The 23,707-nt window shown below is 41.5% G+C and overlaps 1 protein-coding gene across 50 annotated transcripts in view; it reads left to right on the top strand.

Annotated features, from left to right (window-relative positions):
• The window catches only part of LOC137647080 (calponin homology domain-containing protein DDB_G0272472-like), a 216,226-nt gene that overhangs the window by 154,120 nt on the left and 38,399 nt on the right, over positions 1–23,707 (top strand). For 49 of the 50 annotated variants that reach the window (XM_068380251.1, XM_068380280.1, XM_068380266.1 and 46 more), the window contains 3 exons: positions 3,408–3,514; positions 5,109–5,229; positions 18,852–18,866. In XM_068380251.1, coding sequence (XP_068236352.1) covers positions 3,408–3,514; positions 5,109–5,229; positions 18,852–18,866 — 243 coding nt within the window. The remainder of the gene's footprint in view (positions 1–3,407; positions 3,515–5,108; positions 5,230–18,851; positions 18,867–23,707) is intronic. The other variant, XM_068380249.1, reaches the window with a different exon arrangement.

Genomic DNA, 23,707 nt, shown 5'->3' with positions numbered 1-23,707 from the left:
TTGGTTTAGGTTGCAAATACTTCCTAATTCTTTAGCCTTTAAGCCTGCAAACTTTATAAGGCATTGTAGATATTTTGAATTACACCTCAGATCTCCTCAACCTTATGGTTTTTGGGTAAAACAATTGCGGGGCCCTGCCAGAATCCCATTATGTGGGGATATAGGAAAAAAAACAAAATCCGGAAAACATTCACTGAGCTTCATATGGCAATGGAGAATGCATATACGCAATATTTTGTCAAAATTCCTGTTACTTTCCTAGTTACAGGGTAATTAGTAAAAGTAACTCGATAAATCAAAATCATTGTTCCCTACAAGAAAATACAGTATTTCTTCTGTTATCGTAAATTTGGATAATGGTTAGATTTTAATGTCAAAGAAATTGTCAACAATGGCATCTTTATAGCTTCCACGAGTCACAAGACGGTGTATTACATGGTAATTACACCCTTCGCCCTACAGTCCTACCACAAACCTCTTAGAGAGTACATGTCTGAGTTTGACCTCTGACATTCTCTCATTTTTACGTGTGTTTCTCGTTTTTGGCAAGAATTTTATCATTTCATAGAGGAAAAGTCAATTTCAACATATTGCTAACATAAGGAAGAAGAAAATTCTATCTATTGAGAGAGAGAGAGAGAGAGAGAGAGAGAGAGAGAGAGAGAGAGAGAGAGAGAGAGAGAGAGAGAGAGAGAGAGAGATTCTACAAGGACATGTTGTAATTTACACTGGTACTTTGATTTACTAGAGAGAGAGAGAGAGAGAGAGAGAGAGAGAGAGAGAGAGAGAGAGAGAGAGAGAGAGAGAGAGAGAGATAATTCTTAAAGGACATGTTTTAATGTACACTTTGGCCCTTTGATTTATTAGAGAGAGAGAGAGAGAGAGAGAGAGAGAGAGAGAGAGAGAGAGAGAGAGAGAGAGAGAGAGAGAGAGAGAGAGAGAGAGAGAGAGAGAGAGACTCATTTTACGTTTGTTTTTCTCGTTTTTTGACAAGAATTTTTTCATTTCAAAGAGGAAAAGACAATTCCAACATCTTGCTTACATACATACATACATATACCAAGGCACTTCCCCCAATTTTTGGGGGTAGCTTACATAAGGAAGAAAAAAATTTACTCTATTAAGAGTTCAGAAGTGGGTAATATCGGTAGTGACCCAGAGAGAGAGAGAGAGAGAGAGAGAGTGGTTTGGATGGAGGAGTGACGGCCTTGCTTGACAGGAGCCAAAAGAAGCAAGATATTGAGGAAAAGGATCTTCATTTATGATTCAATTATAAATAACTTTTTCGTTTATCAATATCCAAAAAGGAACACAAAATTCATAATAATCAGAATTTATTAATATTGTCTTTGCAAAATTACAAAGAAAAACTTTGAATGCCCATATCTCAAAACTATACTTACTGACCTTCAAATTCTATCTTCTCCCTTAGTTTTAAAGATATAGCATGGAAATTTAGTATATAATTTAGAAAGACATTATAAAACATTCAATTGTTGCCTTTTTTTCCCATTTTTGTTCATATTTTATTCTTAATTTTTTCCCCTGATTTTTAAGGTTTATTTTTTTACCATTATGAAAAAATTCATTGCTAGCAAACAACTTTTAGAAAAAAAAAAACTCATTTTATTGGAGGTCTACATCAGATCTATATAGGGTAGTAATCCCTGGTCTTAATATTAATTATCAAGGGAGAAGATAGAATTTGAAAAACACTAATTTTCAGGATAACTTGCCCTGGTGTCGCAAAACCGAAAGTCAGAGGCAAAATTCCTATGCAGTTTGGAGATGTCCTAAGTCATCTTATTAAGTGGTATGAATGTCATGGTCCTGTCCTTAAAAAACGGCATTAGCCGGCTGGCCCTCTTAGAGATTTAATGGCCGCTCATGAATGGCAGAGGCAAGGGACGGTGACATTGCCCCATCGAGCAGGACAATGCCCTAGAGTCTCCTTATATACATATGATCAGCACCCAACCCCCCTCTCTACCCAAGGTAAGACCAAGGACAGCCAGGCAATAGCTGCTGATGACTCAGCAGATAGACCTATAGGCTCCCCCAAACCCCACATTCTTAGCTCAAGGATGGTGAGGCTGCAGCCACCAAAGAAATTAACATGTTTGAGTGGGACTCGAACCCCAGTCTGTCATTCACCAGCCAGGGACATTACCACGTCGGTAAGTCCATCCATCCATATACCAAAGGCACTTCGCCCAATTTTGGGGAGTAGTCGATATCAACAAAGAAACAAAACAAAAAGGGGACTACTCTCTACGTTCCTCCAGCCTAACCAGGGACTCAGTCGAGTTCAGCTGGTACTGCTAGGGTGCCACAGCCCAACCTCCCACATTATCCACCACAGATGAAGCTTCATAATGCTGAATCCCCTACTGCTGCTACCTCCGCAGTCATCTAAGGCACCGGAGGAAGCAGCAGGGCCTAAGTATTCTATTATAATTACTAATTGAACCCTGTTTTCTCTTTGTCTGGTTGTAGAAAATTAACACAGGAGTTAAACCCATTGAAATGACTTCGGTATGTATAGTTGGGAAAAATACAAATTCTTTTAAAGTTTATATCATTTTACTCTGTTATTGTAAAGAGAGAATAAATTTTGCTTTAAATCAAATGTTATGTGACTACTGCAAAAATATTTAATGAAAATTAATTAGTAAATATTAATATAATAGAAACATATTTATACAAACTCGGCCACCCCAACAATCTAGGCAATTGACTATACCCTTCGTATTTATAGTATATGTTTAGGAACTTGACTGAAAACTAAGTTTTTATAAGTACTGTATACATTACAACTATATATCACCAGATGGAGATATATAGAGAACTACTGTAAATGATTTATTATATTGAAACTTGCTTATTTATTAATTGTTTAAGTACCGTATATTCTCATGTAAAGGACGACCCCATGCAAAGGGCGAACCTCAAAATTTTCTTTAGAAAAAGCGTTTTATCATACACTTCTTGTAATGGGCGAACGGCAATTTCAAGGCCAGCCTAATGTTACTACACTTTTATTGTAAATATTTTACCACATCTTTATTACAATAACATCTTTACTGAAAGCTCCTAGTATCATTTGTTATCACTTACATATGTAAATGCGTTCGTTTGTTCGTTATAATGGCAATGAAATGTAAACATATTGTTCTTTGTTGTAGGAAGAATTTTTAGGAAAACAAGATGCATAATCTCTCTTATTTCATTTATTTTGAATTTATATGGATGAAGTAAATAAAACAACATTAGTTATAAATATGAAATCCCTTTTATAAGTAAATATGTCAGATTATTAACAGATAAGAAAAGTATTGATGCTTTTTGATCTAGGTACAGGCTTTGTGATATGTAAGACTAATATGAAGTATGGGTTTTCTTTTCAGTTTATGAGCCGATGGGAGGAACTTAAATCCAGTAGTGATGACCAAAAAATCAGAGACAAATTATGGAAATATTATTATTTAGCTCATACCACTTACACGCATTCAAGGTATAGTGTTGTGAATTTATTTTATTATTAATTGCTTTGTAAGTATTTTTTTTAACTTATTTAAGTATTTGACTGTAATGCTACTTACATGGAGAAGAGACTTGACTTACTGTATCTATCTTGGATGTTTATATTCCTGTTAGAGTTGCTTTTACAGTTCAAACCCAATTTTTTTCTAACAAATACAAACCATCATCCTTTACTGTAGGTGATAGATAACAGGGAAGGCTGAAATGCAACAATTAAAACTTTAAATGAGGTGTAACAACTGGCAGAGTAGTTACCTGCTGGTAGGGGCCAGGCAGTGCCCCCCCCCCCCCCCCTGTAGCTCACTATAACCCCACTTTGATTTCAGCTGTCAGAGAGTGAACTTGTTCCTCTTTGTCTGGTATTGTTTTGGCAGTTTCTGCTTTTGTTTAGACCAGTGGTTCCCAACCTTCTTCCAGTGGTGACCCCATTTCAACTTGACCATACTTTTTGCAACCCCACTCAAATATCAAGGCTACCTGTATATTCTCTTTTTAGGTAAAAGAATATAATTGATTAAAGTAGACTGTTTATCATTGAATAGTAAAAACCCAAAAATGCACTTATATATAATATATAATTTATTTATATAAGACACAATGCATAATAGAATGTTATTGATATGAATAACACAAAAATTATCTTGATAATAAACAATGATGTTCATGTCATTCATGTGATAGCATTTTCATCCTCTGGAAAGTGGAGTATTTAATCTTTCCTGTGTTTAATTTTTAGCTCCCTTCTCACAGTTAAATTAACATAATTTAGGTGTGTTAAATGAAGCACATCACCAGCCCCAAATATAACTTCCGGCTGCAATCCAAGTGAGGTTGCAGTGAGCTACAGCGGGCCTGATTGCTTACCCCCTACCTTGTTTAAAGTTTTAGCTGCCGTATTCCAGCCTTTGCTGTTATGAATCTCGTATAATAGACCTCAAGTTTGTATAGTTAGGAAAAGTACAAAATATCTTTTAAAATTTGTCATATTTAGATTATTTCATTTATCATAACTAGAGAAACTGGGTTTTTGGTAGAATTCCAAGAAATACACAGAATAATGTATGGCTAGATTACAATGAATAAACAAAAATGGGTGAAAAAGTATGAGACATAAAAAGGTGAAACAGAAATTCTGGGAAAAAATAGAAGCATGACAAAGTTAATGCTAAACAGTCACACAGTAAAGTCAACGCTTGAAATCATGACAAAGTTAATGTTAAACAGTCTTACAGGAAAAACACTTGAAATATTAACTGTGGAGCAGAAGTGAGCATGTTCAGGGAGAAATAGACAAGATAGTTAGCTAACAATGGTATATTACAACCAATGTAAATGTAGGTATGAGGCAAGCAACCTCATTTCAAGAGACTTGCCCGAGAACTGTTAGGGCTTGCTTCATTTTATAAATATGAAGGCATAAACTTTATGTTAAGTGTACTGTATTATCTATGTAATTATAAGTTAGTATAAAGGGCTTGAGGTAATTATATTTCTCTTATTTTTCCTATAAGACATGCTCAGAATATGAATTGTAATTTGCTGAGTGACTTCTCATTTGTTTTCAGAAAATTCATAGGTGTGGTCGAGGCGTCCACCCGCAAGTTGTCAATTGACAACATATATGTTGTCGTTAAAGACTTGCTGGATAATCTTAAGCATTACAAGGACCATCCATACAAAACAAAGGTAAGCAATTTGATGTTATAAACTTGACTACAAATCTTGATGAACTTCTGATGCTAGGTTCTTTATGGAGTAGAATTCTTTTATTTGTTCCTATGTAACATAGAAACCCTTGTCCTTTATTTAGGGAAATTGATGCAGAGTGAGCTGGAGACAGTCGGTTAAATGTGTTTAACAAGGTATTAACCAGCAGATGAGGAGCTCTGCCCCCTTTCCCTGCAGGATTAGCTTTACTTTTGATTTGGCTGCTATTGAGTATGTATGTGCTGCCAACTCCACCAAAATTTTTTATTTTCTATTAACATTGCAGGAAGTGAATGTGTTATTGGTCTTGTGGTTATGGAAGTAAAGCAAGATGGTCATACTGGGGGGGGGGGGGTGAACGATGGCCACTGTTAAAGGTTTATGAGTAAACCATCTGCGTACAACCTGAAGGAAAAGTAGCAAGGCAAGCCTTCGACGGGGTCTTCCTTGGCATCACTGAAGTTTTTTGCTGCCTAGGTTTCCTCAGGTGGTGGGACTGCTTCTGCTGCCCTTGTGCATACAATCTGGCACAGTCCTTGGGGATTATGCATCTGGAGCAAGGAACCTTGAATGTGCATCAGCAGGCTTTTCAGCTTTTGGTAGTGTGAAGTACCCCTAGTGTTTGTTGCACCCCTTCGGAAGCTGGAAGCTCTTTGCCTATCTTTGTGCAGCCTGCAAGTTTGACCTAAGGAAGTCTTAGGGAGGTTTTATCTAAGGCCACTTTTCCCGTGATTCCCCCAAAGTCAGTGACCTAGTGGTGAAAGGCATGGTGTTGTCCCCAGTGGCAGGCTCAAGGTGTCCCCTTCCCCCAATCCCGAAAGGACTGTAATGGCCCGTAAAGTTTCTCCCGTGCTGTCAGAAATGATGCCAGCACCGGGAGGTGTTGAGCCCAAAGTTGGGCGTAAGATGGCCTCCAAGGCCAAAGTGTGTGTTGCCCCAGTGCCCAGGATTACCTGGATCCCTGACCCGCCCTCTGTATATCCCACCCCTTTCCCTGTGTCTGTCACCTCAACCCTTGTACCCTGGGGTTTGGTGCCGATATCACCTGCTTTCTGTGGGTCTGAGGTTATGCCTCCAGCCTTGCTCTCTGCAGGGTAATGGGGCCCTGTGGGTGTACCTTCCCTCACTCCTGCCCCCGGCCCCATAAGTGTGTGTCCTAGCAATGTGGCTCCTGTTGGAGCTACACTTGTGGTTTCTCCCCCTGGGGAACGTCATCATCGCTGGTCACTCAGACTTCGATCCCTCTGCTTGTAGAGTCAGGAGCGAGCGCCAGGAAGAGGAAAAGTGTGCATGCTGTTCATCCTTTCCTGATTCTAACTTCTAACTCTTTTTAACACCACCTCTCTTTAGAAGGGAGGTGGACGGCATCCAAGTGGCTTTCGACCCCTGGGTGGCAAGGACAAGACCCCGTGCTACGGCCCGAACAAGAGTGTTCATCCCCATACACTTCCTATTTTCTGGTTGATAGAGGAGCTTTGGCGATCTCCATCTTTCTCCTTCCAGCATAGTGGATACCTGCTCCTCTCTCTTGCAGCGAGTTCTGGCTCGACCTGGTTGAGAATATGGCACCATTCAAGGCTGTAAAGACTAACAATGGAAGGCAGAAGGGCCTTTTCATCGTGCCGCGGGGCTCATGGCTGTGGCTGTACCTCCGCCCCAACCTGCAGAGAGGAGAGTACGTTATGCTCAATTAGTCTTTCCTGGGATGTGTGCAAGGAATTATACCATTGCCATTGGGCTTACCAGGCCTTCGTAATCCCCCAAGTACACACCGGGTTCTACCTATATAGTGGAATGACCGTACTTGTGGTGGGGACTAGAATCTTCGAAGCCTCCTGCCACACCCTCAGCCTCAGCAAAGTTCAAGGGTACTTGGGGTCTGGATGTCCTGAGGACACCAGACCATGGTCCTGTAATTACATAAGCAGACTACTCTGAGTTTGGGAGTTCATTCGTGAAGGTTCTTGCCCTAATTCGTGACTGCAGTAGCCTTGGGGAGGCAAACTTGGCACCTTCTTCAGGGAAAACTTTGATCATTGATCGGCACTTCAGTGCTCTGCAAGGCACGAGGCCCTCCTTTGAGTGGCTATGGTTGTATCTGGTTGATTTGGCTTTTGTGCAAATTGAGGACCAGATCTGGGGATCTGAGCACTCACTCAAGTCCAGTCAGTCAAGTAAGACCCTCTCCTCCCCCCTCCCTCCAGGTAGTAAAGGTTCTATTCGATAGAGAAGGCTGTGTCAGCCCCTCTTCAGATTAACCTGTTGGTGTGCGCACGGACTCTTGTTAGAGGAACTTAAGTTGGAAGGCACATCTTTCTCGGTTTCAGAGTCAGCACCCATGAAGTTATCTGCCCTGGCCTCTCCACGCTGTTTCCTGGCTCGACTGAGTCTTTGGTGGAGTACAAAGGTTTTATGCTGCCTGTGTGGAAGGTTGTGACCCTCCTGGCTCACCAATCAGCTAACCAGTTGGTTAACTGGATCTTGAAGGGACATGATGCTTCGGTTTCTCGTTTCTCAAAACAAGTTACCCCAGAGGTGACATTGTTACTAAGAACTTGTCGGTGCAGGGGACCACGTCTCTCCTTTCTAGGAATCTTTGTGTAGGCAGTAGTTTAATCTTGGAGGACTATTTTATAGGACTCCCTGATCCAGCAAACTGATTCCTTTTGGGGCCCTGGCCCTTTGAATGTAGCAGCGGCCAAACCTGGTGCTGCGGGCTCTGGATCGAAGAAGGACCCTACGTTCGCTTCAAAACTCTAGATCAAAGAAGGGCCCTACGGTCGCCTCAAGACTTTAAACGGTACCATCCGCAATCTTCTCGAAAAGAGCTGAGCCTTTTTGAGCACCCCAGCCAGGGCCTTAGGAAGGGTGGGAGTGGGAAGAGTAGAGAGAGAGAGAGAGAGGAAAACACTGATGCTGACATTCCTTCTCTCGCATTGCTAAGAGTAGGGGAATGCTTGTATCGCCCGTGGGCGACTTGACAGGCACGGGACCAAGTCTTTGGCAGTAAGTGTGCTTAAAGACGATTAATTGCTGACTGTTAAGGACCCCCCTCCATCTCACATCCCAATAGTGTCGATCGAACATTGCCTAAAGCCTTGGCCTTGCGGATAGAGGTGAAAGTAATGTTGGAATGTAACACACTCTAGTCGTTCGAGGGGAGTCTTCGTGCTTGTGCAGTTGGGTCTTCCAGATGGAGAAGGCCATTGGGGGCTAGAGATGGGTCATCAACCTCTCTCCTGTGAATGAGTTTGTTCGTCAAATAAAGTTCACGATGGTAACAGTTCGGTTTGTACTGTCTTCCGTCAGAGGAGGAGACTTGTGCTGCCACTGGATCTGAAGGTGTACTTCCAGGTGCCAGTTCATCGGTCCTCTAAAAAGTACCTCCACTTCTTATTATATAGCACAGTGTACCAGTTCAAGGCTCTGTGCTTTGGACGGTGTACGGCTCCCCTGGTGTTCACATGAGTATTCACTTTGGTAGCTGATTGGACCCACTCACAAGGGATATCTCTGTTTGTCTGTTAGTGTATTTTGACAATTGCCTGATCGTGGTTTCCATGGGGAGTCAGTCGCTACAGGATTAAGATTGGATTCTTGTATTTTGCTACAGTCGGGGAATTGTGTAAACTGGGAGAAAGATTCTCATACCCAATTAATATCATTATTACTTGCTAAGCTACAACCTCAGTTGGAAAAGCATCATGCTATAAGCCTGAGGGCTCCAACAGGGAAAATAGCACAATGAGGAAAGGAAATAAAAAAGTATAGGCTATAAGAAGTAATGAATAACGAAACTGATTTTGATATCAGTAACAATGTTAGAATAAATTTATCATATATAAACAATGAAGAGAAAATATTGTGCCTGAGTGTACCCTCAAGCAAGAGAGCGCTGAAGTATTTGGGCATGCTGATACACGTGGCAGCAGAGATTCTTTCTGTCAGACGCTCCCACTAGAATGCTCAAGGAGGTTGCATGACCCTTCCTGCTCTAGACAGAAGTACCAGCTCGAAGCTGGCAGTCTTGTCGGCCACCTTTCTTTGTTGGAGAAACTCGTTCCCCACAGTGTCTCCGTTAGTGGCCCCTTCAGTTGTGTCTAGGGAATCACTGGTCAGTCGCTAGGGAATCCCCCTTTCCGACCTATTCTAGTGGGGCAGGATGTTTGGGCCGATCTTACATGGTGGTTCGACGAGGAAAACCTCCCAAGGGGGGGAGTCCCACTTGACTTTCCGCCTCTGGACATGTAACTGTTCTCATATGTGTTGAAAAGGCATTGGCATATCGTCTTTGAAATGGAAGCAGCCGTCTTAATACTATAAGTAATCTAAAAATGTATCTCGTTCTTTAGGACTCTCCAGGGATCGACCTGTTTGTCACCTGGAAAAACAGGAAACTCCCTGTGTTTTGCTATTTATTTTCAAACCCATGTGATTACCTGGATGCATACGCCTTCCCTCCACTCAGCTTGAGCAGGTTGTTAATCAATAGGATGCTGATATGCCAGAACTCGGGATGACCCTAGTGGCTTCCAGATGGCCCCATACCAAGTGTTATATCCTGATCTGCTAGCTCTTCTGGTTGAGGTCCCAAGAGAATTACTGCAGTGGCCCTCTCCTACTCTGTCAGCTGCATCTTCAGAGGTACCACCAGCCCGTAAAATTGTTGGATCTTTATGGTTATAGGCTATCTGGCATCTCCTCCAAGCTAAAGGTATTTTGTGAATACAGTCCTCTGCAACTGTCTATCAGGGAAAGGGGGCCATCTTCTGCAATTGGTGATATAGAAGGGATACTTCTCCTGTCGGAGCCACTTCAGCACCGGTCGCAGACTTCCTAGTCCTCCTTCACCTAGAGAAGTACTTCTCAGTCACGGATGTCTAAGGCTACTGTTCTGCCTTAAGCAGGGTGTATCAACTAAAAGGTATAGACCTCCACTTTGTGGGAGTTGTCTATGCTCAGAAAGAGCTTTGAGCAGTCTTTTTTACTCTGTAACCTCAGGCCCCCAGAGTGAAATGTGATCATTGTTTATACGCACCCTGTACAAGCCTTTGAGGAGGTTGCAAAATAGGATCCGACTCTCAAGACTCTTTTGCTAGCCTTAGCATCGACGGAGAGAGTATGCGAGTCGCCCAGGCTGAGTGGTGGAAGGAAGTCTTTCAATTTTGTGCCTCTGTTTGTAACAAAAACTCAGAACCTGGCTGTAGATGACCCCAGGTTCAAGACCTCCATCCCCTCTCTTTTTTGAAGCATTGGATGGTGATAGTGAAGATATAATTTGTGTTCCATGATGGCTGTACTGTGCTATCTGAAAAGGACCCGACATCTCAGGCCTAAGTGTCGGAGACTTTTTGTTTGCCCTGGCAGAACCAAAAAAGAGGTGTCAAGGACCACTGTCTCTTCCTGGCTTTGTGAGATAACCCATAAAGCATACACCTTGATTGTTGAGGGAGTCAAGGTACTGTACCAGCAAGAACCAGAGCGCATAAAGTAGCTTGTAAAAAATACCTGTCAGTGGCCTAAGTCTGGAAAGGACAGACCACCTTCACGGCTTCTACCTACAGGAGTATACCCACAAGTCCCTTGACACCTTTGTGCTTGGTCCTGTGGTGGCTGCTCACACACGGAACAGAAAGCATCTCATCTATGACTGGATCTTTATTCTTTTGTCGCCCTCTTAGAGACAAAGCAGTCAAATCGTTACATGACGGATGATTCTTGATGCTTGTAAGTTACACTTTAGAGCTGAATTCCTTACTGTATAACTAAAGAAATATGTCGCCCATCCTCCCTAAATGGGGGAGAGGTTGGTGGAATTCATGCTAACCCATTGATCATCATACAGGTTTATGATTCCAAACTAAAATCCCTTCAGGGGAAGGGTTTCTTTATTTGATCCAAGTACCTGCATCCATGTACATGTCAGGCCCTGTCAGTCTTTGCATCCCCATGAAAGACAGTTAGGAGATAGTGGAGTCACTGCTTAAATGCTCTATAGGACCAAGCAGTGGACACTTCTAGGGAAGAAAATGAACCATCCAGTTCAGTTTTAAGGGGACTTTCAACCTACCAAGCAGTATCTCCCTAATTAAATGGCAAAGGTTTATATGTCGCTTAGAAGCAAATAATAAAATTTTGAATGTAATGGGATGAAAGGCCTAAAAGTTAAGCTATTCCATCTGGGTAGTGGGGCAGGGCTCCTCGCACGTACCCTTCACCAATTAACCAAACTTTAACAACTGTCTCCAGCTCACTTTGAATCAATATCTCTAATAAAAGGACTCTGGTTTGTATAGCTAGCAAATATATAAATTACTTTAAAAATGTGTGATATTTGTAAATCAAATTTCCATGAATTGCAGTAATTGTTATTAAGTTAACTGAGAAACTTTTTATCTAGCTGTTCAAGTTTTAAAATATCTCTCGTCCCTGATAATATATTCTGTTTTGCCTAAAGTCCTATAAGTGTGGAGACGAAAAATAAAATGTAATTGATTGATTGTAGTACTGTTTTAAGTTTTTTGTTAAAGAGGAAAGGGTTATATAACCCACACTTGTTTTATCTATTTTACATGCCATTTTACAATAATGTTCAACAGCATTTATCTGGTTATCAGTCATCTGAAAGTGTAAAGCTCGTGATCAAAGGAAATAGATATTTAATGTGTATTTTGTAAGATTATTCAGCAGACAAAATATGTGCTGCTTAAGTTTCAAATTTTTGCCAAGCTGTGCTGTCTTCCTACAGCAGATAAGATTTCCATGTTACAGTAGTAAACTGGGAACTGAAATTGAATACAGCTAACATATTGGTAATGTAGATGTACAAAGGAAACCAGTTTTGACTTAAGTTCTACCGTTTCGTAGTCTTTTCAATACATCTAGATAATTGGGATTTCCCTGTATTGTTTAGTTTTTATATTGTTTATTTTTCAATATTAAACTTAGCCGGTGATCATATAAGCTGCAACTCTGTTGCTCGACAGAAAAAACCTACGGTCAAAATACGCCAGCGATCGCTATGCAGGTGGGGGTGTACATCAACAGCGCCATCTGTCGAGCAGGTACTTAGTACTCCAAGTAAACAAAGAACCAATTTTCTCTCTGTCGGGCTACCGGCAAGACCTACTAATACGCTGTTACTAACTGGATTTGTTTTCACAACTATTTGGTGAAGTACACTATTCTAGTTTTGAGCTTTCGCTATGCAGGTGTTTTATCTTCATCTCAAAACTTGAACTCGTTTTGGATAGAATTAATTATGGTGACAAAGAGAGTATGGACTCTCTTTCACTTTTAAATGGCCGACCCTTCCCTTAGACGGAAGTGTGTTTAGGTTTTTAGTAATTTTGCTTAACACGTTATAGATCTATATATTTTATATCTCTCCGCCTTTATTAGGCCTCTTCGATTAACTTTCCATTTATTATAAACATATAAAAATAAATTTTTATGTTTTGTTTATATGCGACCTTTCCTGATAGTAGGCGGTCCTAACTTGGAACCGAAGTTAATCAACGTTGAGCCCGTTATATCGTATTTAGCCTTTAAAGAATTTAAAACTTTTTAAATTTAATGTTTTATGAAAGAATTTCTTTGATAGTCTTCGTACTGTTTTCAAAGCTGAACTAACGTTTAGTTTTTTAGACTACGCAGTTGTTGACGTTCAGGACGTTCAACATGCGCTCTATCGTTACGATAGAGAGAGAGTGTATCACGGTTTCACTTTGCAGTAAGAGTAAATCGATTCTGACGTTTCGTTCATTCTTTCTTAGCTTAAATGTTTTTAATTCTAAATTAAAGGAACTTTTTATTTGGAAAACCTTTCAGTTTTTTCCTTTAGTCAAATAACATGTTTTTTTTGACGATATATAATTGGGCTCTTCTCTTAGGTGCGAAATCAAGAGAGATAGAGACGGAGGGAGAGAGAGGAGAGAAAACGTTCCGTTCAAGCGGGTAACGTTGTTCTCGTGTTACTCTCCTCCCTAGTCGCTGTACGGGGAAGAAGGTAAAACGTTTCTAGGGTTTTATTCTTGTCCCCAGGCTATGTGCGATGAGAGATTGTAAACGTAGTTTATTTGAACTAGTCTTTAGTCTCTTTCCCAGCCACTGAATTTTTTATCTTTTTCTATGTTTTCTGTTTTTTGCTAGTATTAATGAGCTGCATTATACGACTGATTTCGCAATTACTACCTTTTAATGAAGGGTAGAATTGCGTGTTTCAGGTAGAAATCAGTAAAAGTTTCGATTTCAGTGAAATAAGTGCAAAACAGAAAATCGAAGTGATAAAGTGATATACGCAAAGTGTTACAGTGTTGCGTCCGAGGGTTCGTCTGTTCGTGCCTGTCGTTCACCTAGTCCGGGACCTCTTGCAAGCTCCCAAGCCCAGGGGAGAAGTAATGTCGAACGACTTATGGGTTCGTCAGGCCTTGATCAACGAACAGACGTTTCCCTCCGTGGTTTCGGGCGTATCTACCCAAGATCGCCCCACCCACACAAAGACGAGAGAGCCCATTTATTTCTCGTCTGCGGAAGAGGTTTCTCGTAAGAAACCATGGACCAAGGTCTCGCAGCTTATTAAGCGCAAGTCGGTCCCTTCCGCGCAAGTCCAACGGCCCAGTTGTAGCCACTGGGTCAGTTCGGACTCGCTGCAGTCTTCCGACGACTGCTCACCTCCTAAGAGAGGCAAAGCGGTACCGCATCAGGCAGTCACACCGTCTGTTGCCGCACCTGCTCCTGTAGACCCTAAGTGGTCTTTGCTGCAGACCATGCAGTTTCAGTTAACGTCATTGATGCGGGACTTTCGTGCAAAGGTTGACACTGCACCAACCTCTAGCCTACAACCAACACGGTTGTGCGTCCTGTGGACGCTGAGGCGACCTTCTGCCGCACTCCAGCTGAGAGAGTCCCGCCACCCATGCGTTCCAGTGTACCCTACCAGCCGCATGTTGACGTTCAGTAACGCACGGAACCTTCCGTTGACGTTCGCGAGGTACAACAACAGTCTAAGTTGTTTTGTTTTGACGCGGTGCGTCAACCTCCGCATTCTAGAGTTGTTTTGACTGCTCAGTATAGACAGTCAAAGCAGTCTCGAGTGAACACTGTATGTCCTCACGCACCTGTTGTGGTTGACAGTTCAGTTGTTGACAGTTCACAGACTGTCAAGCAGTTACATGACGTTGCCTTCTGGTCTGCTACTAATGCACCAGTGAGAGGCTCACTGAGATAACCTAGCCTTTATCGGACAAGGTTCCTGTAGATGAGAAAGTGCTGTTCTCCCTCCTACTGATATTCCCTTGAGGACTCTGTCATTTGGAGAGGAGCCTTAAGCTGCTTAGCCTCCTATGGACTTTAATTAAATCATGATGATTTTTTAAGGATCTTCGTCCGGATCTTGTAACTGCTGCTCCTCATTCGCCTAACGTCAGAACTTACACTAGGCCTAGCTACTTCGAAGCCATTGTTTTTAAGCTAGTGCTCTCTCGCTCTCCTAGAGAGCGTTACGTTGGCTAGGCGACTGGTTTTTGCACCAGGAGGAGTTTTAGGGATACAGCCTTTGATTTCCCTTCTTTTAAACTGGCTTATAGAGCGAGAGTCTGATAGGACACGAGAGAAGTTCTCGGCTTGGGAGTTCATGCCTCTGCCCAGATAGACTTCTCATTTCTGGTAGACTCGCCCTGGCGCCTAGCCAGGAGACGCTCCAAGTTGTTTACAGGACAACTTCTCAGCTTTTGTCAAGCCTTTGAAGTTTTGCTGTACTATTATGTCACACATAACAAGGCTTTCAGGGATGGTAAACGGTTCCGCCTCAGTCGCTAACCCCGTCTGTTGCTACACCTGCTCCCGTAGACCCTAAATGGGCTTTGCTGCAAGCCATGCAGTCCAAGCTTGCGTCCTTGATAGAGGACTTAAATGCGGAGAAGAACCTTCTGGCCAACAACCTTCCAACCGGTCGGTTGTGCGCCCTGTTGACGCTGAGGTAACCTACTCGCGTCTGCCAGTTGAGGTGGTTCCTCCTTCTGGCCAACAACCTTCCAACCGGTCGGTTGTGCGCCCTGTTGACGCTGAGGTAACCTACTCGCGTCTGCCAGTTGAGGTGGTTCCTCCTTCTGGCCAACAACCTTCCAACCGGTCGGTTGTGCGCCCTGTTGACGCTGAGGTAACCTACTCGCGTCTGCCAGTTGAGGTGGTTCCTCCACCGATGCGACCCAGTGTGGGTTGCCAGTCGCACGTTGACGTTAAGCGACGCTCGGAGGTGGTTGTTGACGTTCAGGACGTTCAACAACCAGCAGAGGTGACTTGTTGTGACGCAGTGCGTCAACCTCAGCAACCCGGTAGGGTGTTGACTGCACAACCCTGACAGTCTAGACAGTTTCGGGTTGACGCTGTACTGCCTCGCGCACCCATGGTTGTTGACAGTTCACAGACTGTGCAGCAGTGCCATGATATTGCGTCCGGCTCCGTCACGCATCCACCAGTGCGACCGGATTCAGCGAGTCAGACGTTGCCCACTCCGTTGCCGTTTCCTCATCAGTTTCGGATGAGGAACCCTCTGATGAGGACGTTGCTGAACAAGACGATCAGCCCCCAGCCCTGCTATCCATCCAGAAGATGCTGAAGAAGGAACGCTGCCCAGTCAGGCTGTGGATGAGTCTGGTAGGGACACTGTCATCCGTGGATCAATTTGTGTCACTAGGAAGACTACACCTCCGTCCTCTTCTATACCATCTAGCTTTTCACTGGAAAAAGGACAAGACGCTAGAAGCGGTCTCGATCCCAGTTTCCGGAAAGATAAAGTCTTGTCTGACTTGGTGAAAGGACTATATCAACCTTAGAGAGGGTCTTCCCCTGACTGTTCAGACTCCCAACTACGTTCTCTTCTCGGACGCTTCGGACGTAGGCTGGGGTGCGACATTAGACGGTAGGGAATGCTCGGGATTATGGAACTCTAGTCAAAGGACAATGCATTTCAACTGCAAGGAGCTACTGGCAGTACGTCTGACCTGGAAAAGCTTCAGGTCTCTCCTTCAAGGCAAAGTGGTGGAGGTGAACTCGGACAACACCACGGCTTTGGCGTACATCTCCAAGCAAGGAGGGACCTACTCTCTGACATTGTACGAGATCGCAAGGGACCTCCTCACCTGGTCAAAAGGTCTAGACATATCACTAGTAACGAGGTTCATCCAAGGCAACTTGAATGTCATGGCAGATTGTCTCAGTCGGAAGGGACAAATAATTCCAACAGAATGGACCCTCCACAAGGATGTATGCAAGAGACTTTGGGCCACCTGGGGCCAGCCAACCATAGATCTCTTCGCAACCTCGATGACCAAGAGGCTCCCAATATTTTGCTCACCAATCCCGGACCCAGCAGCAGTTCATATAGATGCCTTTCTACTAGATTGGTCACATCTAGATCTATATGCATTCCCTCCGTTCAAGATTGTCAACAAGGTACTGCAGAAGTTCGCCTCTCACGAAGGGACAAGGTTGACGCTAGTTGCTTCCCTCTGGCCCGCGAGAGAATGGTTCACCGAGGTACTTCGATGGCTAGTAGACGTTCCCAGAACACTTCCCCTAAGGGTGGACCTTCTACGTCAGCCACGCGTAAAGAAGGTACACCAAGGCCTCCACGCTCTTCGTCTGATTGCCTTCAGACTATCGAAAGACTCTCGAGAGCTAGAGGCTTTTCGAAGGAGGCAGCCAGAGCGATTGCTAGAGCAAGGAGAACATCCACCCTTAGAGTCTACCAATCGAAGTGGGAAATCTTCCGAAACTGGTGCAAGTCAGTATCCGTATCCTCGACCAGTACCTCTGTAACTCAAATAGCTGACTTTCTCTTATATCTGAGGAAAGAACGATCTCTTTCAGCTCCCACTATCAAGGGTTACAGAAGCATGTTGGCATCAGTCTTTCATCACAAGAGGCTTAGATCTTTCCAACAATAAAGATCTACAGGACCTCCTTAAGTCTTTTGAGACCACGAAGGAGCGTCGTTTGGTTACACCTGGTTGGAATTTAGACGTGGTACTAAGATTCCTTATGTCAGACAGGTTCGAACCGCTACAATCAGCCTCCCTGAAAGATCTCACCTTAAAGACTCTTTTCCTGGTATGCTTAGCCACAGCTAAAAGAGTCAGTGAGATTCATGCCTTCAGCAAGAACATCGGATTCTCATCCGAAACGGCTACATGTTCTACAACTTGGTTTTCTAGCCAAACACGAGCTGCCTTCTCGGCCTTGACCAATATCGTTCGATATTCCAAACTTATCGTATGGTTGGAAATGAACTAGAAAGAGTCTTATGTCCTGTAAGAGCTCTTAAGTTCTATTTAAAAACCTTTACGAGGCCCGTCTGAAGCTTTATGGTGTTCAGTTAAGAATCCATCTTTGCCTATGTCAAAGAATGCTTTATCCTATTTTATCAGACTGTTAATTCGAGAAGCTCATTCCCATCTGAATGAGGAAGACCAAGCTTTGCTGAAGGTAAGGACACACGAAGTTAGAGCTGTCGCAACTTCCGTGGCCTTTAAACAAAATAGATCTCTGCAAAGTATAATCGACGCAACCTATTGGAAAAGCAAATCAGTGTTCGCGTCTTTTTATCTTAATAATGTCCAGTCTCTTTACGAGAACTGCTACACTCTGGGACCATTCGTAGCAACGAGTGCAGTAGTGGGTGAGGGCTCAACCACTACAATTCCATAATTCCATAACCTTTTTAATCTTTCTCTTGAAATGTTTTATTATTGTTTTTGGGTTGTCCGGAAGGCTAAGAAGCCTTTCGCATCCTACTTGATTTGGCGGGTGGTCAAAGTCATTTCTTGAGAAGCGCCTAGATTAGAGGTTTTGATGAGGTCCTGTTGTATGGGTTGCAACCCTTGATACTTCAGATCCTAGGGGTCGCTCAGCATCCTAAGAGGATCGCGAGGCTCCGTAAGGAAGACGTACTTAAAAAGGCAGAGTAATTGTTCAAGTCGACTTCCTTACCAGGTACTTATTTATTTTATGTTTGTTATTTTGAATAACTGCTAAAATGAAATACAAAATACTTAGCTCATAATAATGTAAACATGTAATGCGGGTCTCTACCCACCCCCCTGGGTGTGAATCAGCTTATATGATCACCGGCTAAGTTTAATATTGAAAAATGTTATTTTTATTAATAAAATTAATTTTTGAATATACTTACCCGGTGATCATATATTAAAGGACCCTCCCTTCCTCCCCAATAGAGACCCAGTGGACCGAGGAGAAAATTGGTTCTTTGTTTACTTGGAGTACTAAGTACCTGCTCGACAGATGGCGCTGTTGATGTACACCCCCACCTGCATAGCGATCGCTGGCGTATTTTGACCGTAGGTTTTTTCTGTCGAGCAACAGAGTTGCAGCTTATATGATCACCGGGTAAGTATATTCAAAAATTTATTTTATTAATAAAAATAACATTTTTAGAATGTTTAAAGATTTTGTTATGCTCCATAATACGTAAAGAATGTGAAGTTTCATTTTGTGAAAGCTGAGTATTGTTCTTTTGTAAGTGTAAAATGTATGTAAAATACAATTCTTTTTATTTTCTTCCTGTCTTAAAATCACTTCAGGCTGAAAAGGTAGAGGTAAGTTGCAGAAATGTTCTTTGTATGATCACTAACATTTTTCTTTATGTATAATTATCACATATTCTAGTTATGGGGTTAGAATTTGCATGAGTTCTTTCCACTGTCTTTTGTATGTAATGTTGTCTTAATTTCTCCCCCTCTTCCACGATATCCTGGTTTTTCCTGCTGGTATTCATTGTGTGACTTTATATTTATTGTTTTCTAACCATTTGCTCCTCCTTCCTTCCCATAACATGTCCAAACTATCTCAATATTCGAGGTCCCCACCTCTCAGCTTTTAACAGCACATCTTTCCACCAATACATTATTTGGAATATGATCTTCCCATTCTATTCTAGCTGTCTATATGATTATTCTAAGTCACATCTTAATAAAGAAAATTCTATTTTCTATTGTTGATGCCTACGCTCATATTTCATATTGTCACACAGGGTGTTACTACCCATCTTGAAACTTAGTTCTCTCTACTAATGGGAGTACGGTAGTTGAAAACTGATTAAAAAAAAGAATTGACATTCCTTTTAATTTAATTGAAGACTTCCTATAAATATGGTGAATTTTGCATTGAATGTTATTCACATACTGTGAGTGTGTCTTGGAAGCAATTATCCATATGGTGTATTAAGAATATCAGATGATAGCATTTATTTGAGCTAAATATAGCCAACTTATGAGTATAACATTCCCCTGATAAAATACAGTGCAGATACTCTTCATCATGACCAGTTTGACAGAGGGGCCCAACCTTTGACATACCATGCATCAGTTTTTTTCAAAGATGAGTTCAGTTACTCCTTACAGCTTATGTATTTCTCGTAAATTTGTTTATAGACAGAATTAGCATTTTCACACATTAACATTATTAAATTTAAAAATAATATCTGATAAAGAATGTAGATATTACTTCTCTTTCATGAGATTTAATTGTGATTTTGTTTTGCCATTCTTTCAAGGTTTGGCTTTAAATCTTATTGAAGAGATGAGAGAATGCTTCAAATTATAAAACTCAGTCTTGACCTTATTTTGCTTTTAATCAATTTCATGGTTGAAGATGCTTGTTTACTTCTATATGTCATTCTAGAATAACATAAAACATCATCAAATTTTCTTAAGTTGGGGGAAATTTTCACAGTGACTGAGGAAATCTCATCAAATTGAATTTTTGGTAAGAGTGGTAGAAAGGGCATTAATGGATTATGTGTTGATAACTAAAAGAATGTTTGGAAGATTGAAAGATGTGCACGTGTTTAGGGGTATGGCTAACGGTATGTCTGATCATTTTTTGGTGGAAGGAAAATTAGTTGTAGCAAAAGAGTGGGGGAATAGAGTAGGTGGATGTAAAAGGGAGCTAGTGAGGGTTGAAGAGCTAATAAAACCTGGGGCAAAAAGTAAATATCAAGAAAGGTTGAAAATGGCATATGACAAAGTGAAAGTAAGAGAAACTGGTAATTTAGAGGAGGAGTAAAATTTAGTAAAAGAAAATTTTGTTGGGATTGCAAGTGATGTGTGCGGCAAGAAGTTTTTTGGAGGTAGTATGAGGAAGGGCAGTGAATGGTGGAGTGAAGGTAAAAGGGGAAGAGAAAAAGAGGGCTTTTGAAGAATGGCTGCAGAGTAATAGTGTAGAGAAGTATGAAAGATATAGAGAGAAAAGTGTGGAAGTAAAGCGCAAGGCAAGTGAGGCAAAGAGGGCAGCTGACCTGAGATGGGGTCAGGGATTGGGTCATTTATATGAAGAGAATAAGTAGTAATTTTGGAAAGAAGTGAAGAGAGTAAGGAAGGCTGGTTCAAGAATTGAAGAGACAGTGAAAGATGGAAATGGAAGGTTGTTAAAAGGAGAGGAGGCAAGGAAAAGGTGGGCGGAATATTTTGAAAGTTTACTGAATGTTGAGGATAATAGGGAGGCAGATATAATTGCTGTTGCAGGTGTTGAGGTGCTGGTGATGGGAGATAAGAATGAGAGAGAGATTACAATAGAGGAAGTGAGAGAGCACCAGATGAAACGAGAGTAGGAAAAGCATCTGAGATGTTGAAGGAAGGGGGTGTGACTGTACTTGAATGGTTGGTGAGATTGTTTAAGGGGACAATTTGAGGGTTATAGTATTTATGCTTGGATTTAAATGAGATTTGGTACACGAATTAAGTACCTTACAGTAAAGCTTCTCCCCAAATTTTATTACTAAAGCTTTTTAATTTTTTGAGTTAATGGAGTTTTTTTTTTTTTAAATTGTGTTTTTTTGCAATTTTCAAAGCAATAGAACTAAAAAACTATAAGGAATATAAAATTCAAATTCAAATCCCTTATTATATGCATTAAACGGAAAAAAGATATCTTAACACATTTTTGAAAGAAATCACGCTTCATTTTTTTTTAATTTTTGAAAAACACTAAAAATTTTGGAAAATTTTTCATAAAACATATTATGAAAAAAAAATAATAAAAATTCTATTTAGGCCATATTTTTTATACAAGCATTAGAAGTATTTTGCATTTAACAAAACTGTTTTATCTTTATAAATAACCGAGTTCTATAACTTTAAAGTTAAAAAAACAAGTTTTGAGATAATCGCAGTTAAAGATTAAATGTTGTAAATTTCATTTCTTTTAACCATTTTTTCCTCTAATGTGTTCTAATTAATGTTTTATTGGTAATTTATCTTGTTTCCTATGATGTGTAACCTTAAAATGTAGAAATAGGATAAAGATAATAAAAATATATCATAATGAGCCCCAGCCTTGTAGAAGGATTGCTGGTACCCAGTCCCCTCTCACCCACCTAGCTCGTGTTTAGTATACTATTAGGTGATAATATGTATCTGAAGGGTATCATTTGGCACCACCAGACTCTTTGTAGCTGGGTTTGCAATCTAAAATGCCCCAGCTTCATAATCATTATGATTATATACCGAAACAATATGGGAAAACCAGACGAAACCAGACATAAACCCTTCCTCACTCGTGTTTCAAGGCTACTGGCGGCTGTAGGGAGAACGCCAAGAGCACAGTTCTAGCTCATGCTGCCGGCAGAAGGGAAAAAGCTTGTACTATCAGCAAAAACAAACAGATTGAAAATATCTAAATTTTTTGCTGAGATATTGATATCTGAAGTAAAGAGGTAAAATTACACCCCCCTGTCAGCTGCAGTTGGGCATTTAAATCCACGAGTATTACGCAATTAAAGGTCCGTGCGCTTGGCACCGATGCGTAACCACGGCATCCGACATCGGGAATGCGTTTGAGAAGGGTATTTCATTATCATAAGACAATAAAAAAAATTTCCCATTTTTCATCATATAACCCTGAGATTGTCCCCTTAATATGTGTTTTGTGTTGTCAGTGGTTCCAGTAGATTGGGTTTGTGTGTGTATTATACCACTATATAAGGGTAAGGGAGATATGCATGAGTGTTGTAATTCAAGGGGTATTAGTTTGTTGAGTGTGGTGGGAAATGTGTATGGTAGAGTACTGATTGATAGGATTAAGGATAAAAGAGAATGCAATCTTAGAAGTACAGGGTGGTTTTAGAAGAGGTAGGGGTTATATGAATCAGATTTTTACAGTTAGGCAGATATGCGAGAAATATTTAGCAAAAGGTAAGGAGGTGTATGTTGCGTTTATGGATCTGGAGAATGCGTATGACAGAGTTGATAGGGAAGGAATGTGGAATGTGATGAGGTTATATGGAGTTGGTGGAAGCTTGTTGGAAGCAATGAAAAGTTTCTACAAAGGTAGTAAAGCATGTGTTAGGATATGAAGTGAGTGATTGGTTTCTGGTGAGAGTGGGGCTGAGACGGGGATGTGTGATGTTGCCGTGGTTGTTTAACTTGTATGTTGATGGAGTGGTGAGAGAGGTGAATGCTTGAGTGATTGGACGAGGATTGAAACTGGTAGACGAGAATGACCATGAACGGGAGGTAAATCAGTTGTTGTTTGCGGATGATACTGTACTGGTTGCAGACGCGGAAGAGAAGCTTGGCCGATTAGTGGCAGAATTTGGAAGGGTGTGTGAGAGAAGGAAGTTGAGAGTTAATGTGGGTAAGAGTAAGGTTATGAGATGTACGAGAAGGGAAGGTGGTTCGAGGTTGAATGTCATGTTGAATGGAGAGTTACTTGAGGAGGTGGATCAGTTTAAATACTTGGGGTCTGTTGTTGCAGCAAATGGTGGAGTGGAAGCAGATGTACATCAGAGAGTGAATGAAGGATGCAAAGTGTTGGGGCCAGTTAAGGGAGTAGTAAAAAAATAGAGGGTTGGGCATGAATGTAAAAAGAGATCTGTATGAGAAAGTGATTGTACCAACTGTGATGTATGGATCGGAGTTGTGGGGAAGGAAAGTGAAGGAGAGACAGAAAATGAATGTGTTTGAGATGAAATGTCTAAGGAGTATGGCTGGTGTATCTCGAGTAGATAGGGTTAGAACGAAGTAGTGAGGGTGAGAACGGGTGTAAGAAATGAGTTAGCAGCTAGAGTGGATATGAATGTGTTCAGGTGGTTTGGCCATGTTGAGAGAATGTAAAATGGCTGTCTGCTAAAGAAGGTGATGAATGCAAGAGTTGATGGGAGAAGTACAAGAGGAAGGCCAAGGTTTGGGTGGATAGATGGAGTGAAGGAAGCTCTGGGTGATAGGAAGATAGATGTGAGAGAGGCAAGAGAGTGTCTTAGAAATAGGAATGAATGGCGAGCAATTGTGACGTAGTTCCAGTAGGCCCTACTGCTTCCTCCTGTGCCTTGGATGACCGCGGAGGTAGCAGCAGTAGGGGATTCAGTGTTATGAACCTTCGTCTGTGGTTGGTAATGAAATTCAGTTCTCATGCAGCCATCATAGGTTTTAGTTGGCATGTT

This window comes from Palaemon carinicauda, chromosome 9 (assembly GCF_036898095.1).
Source record: "Palaemon carinicauda isolate YSFRI2023 chromosome 9, ASM3689809v2, whole genome shotgun sequence".
NCBI lineage: Eukaryota > Metazoa > Arthropoda > Malacostraca > Decapoda > Palaemonidae > Palaemon > Palaemon carinicauda.
Note: the sequence above shows the minus strand (reverse complement) of the source record. Positions and strands in the feature narration are given on the sequence as shown.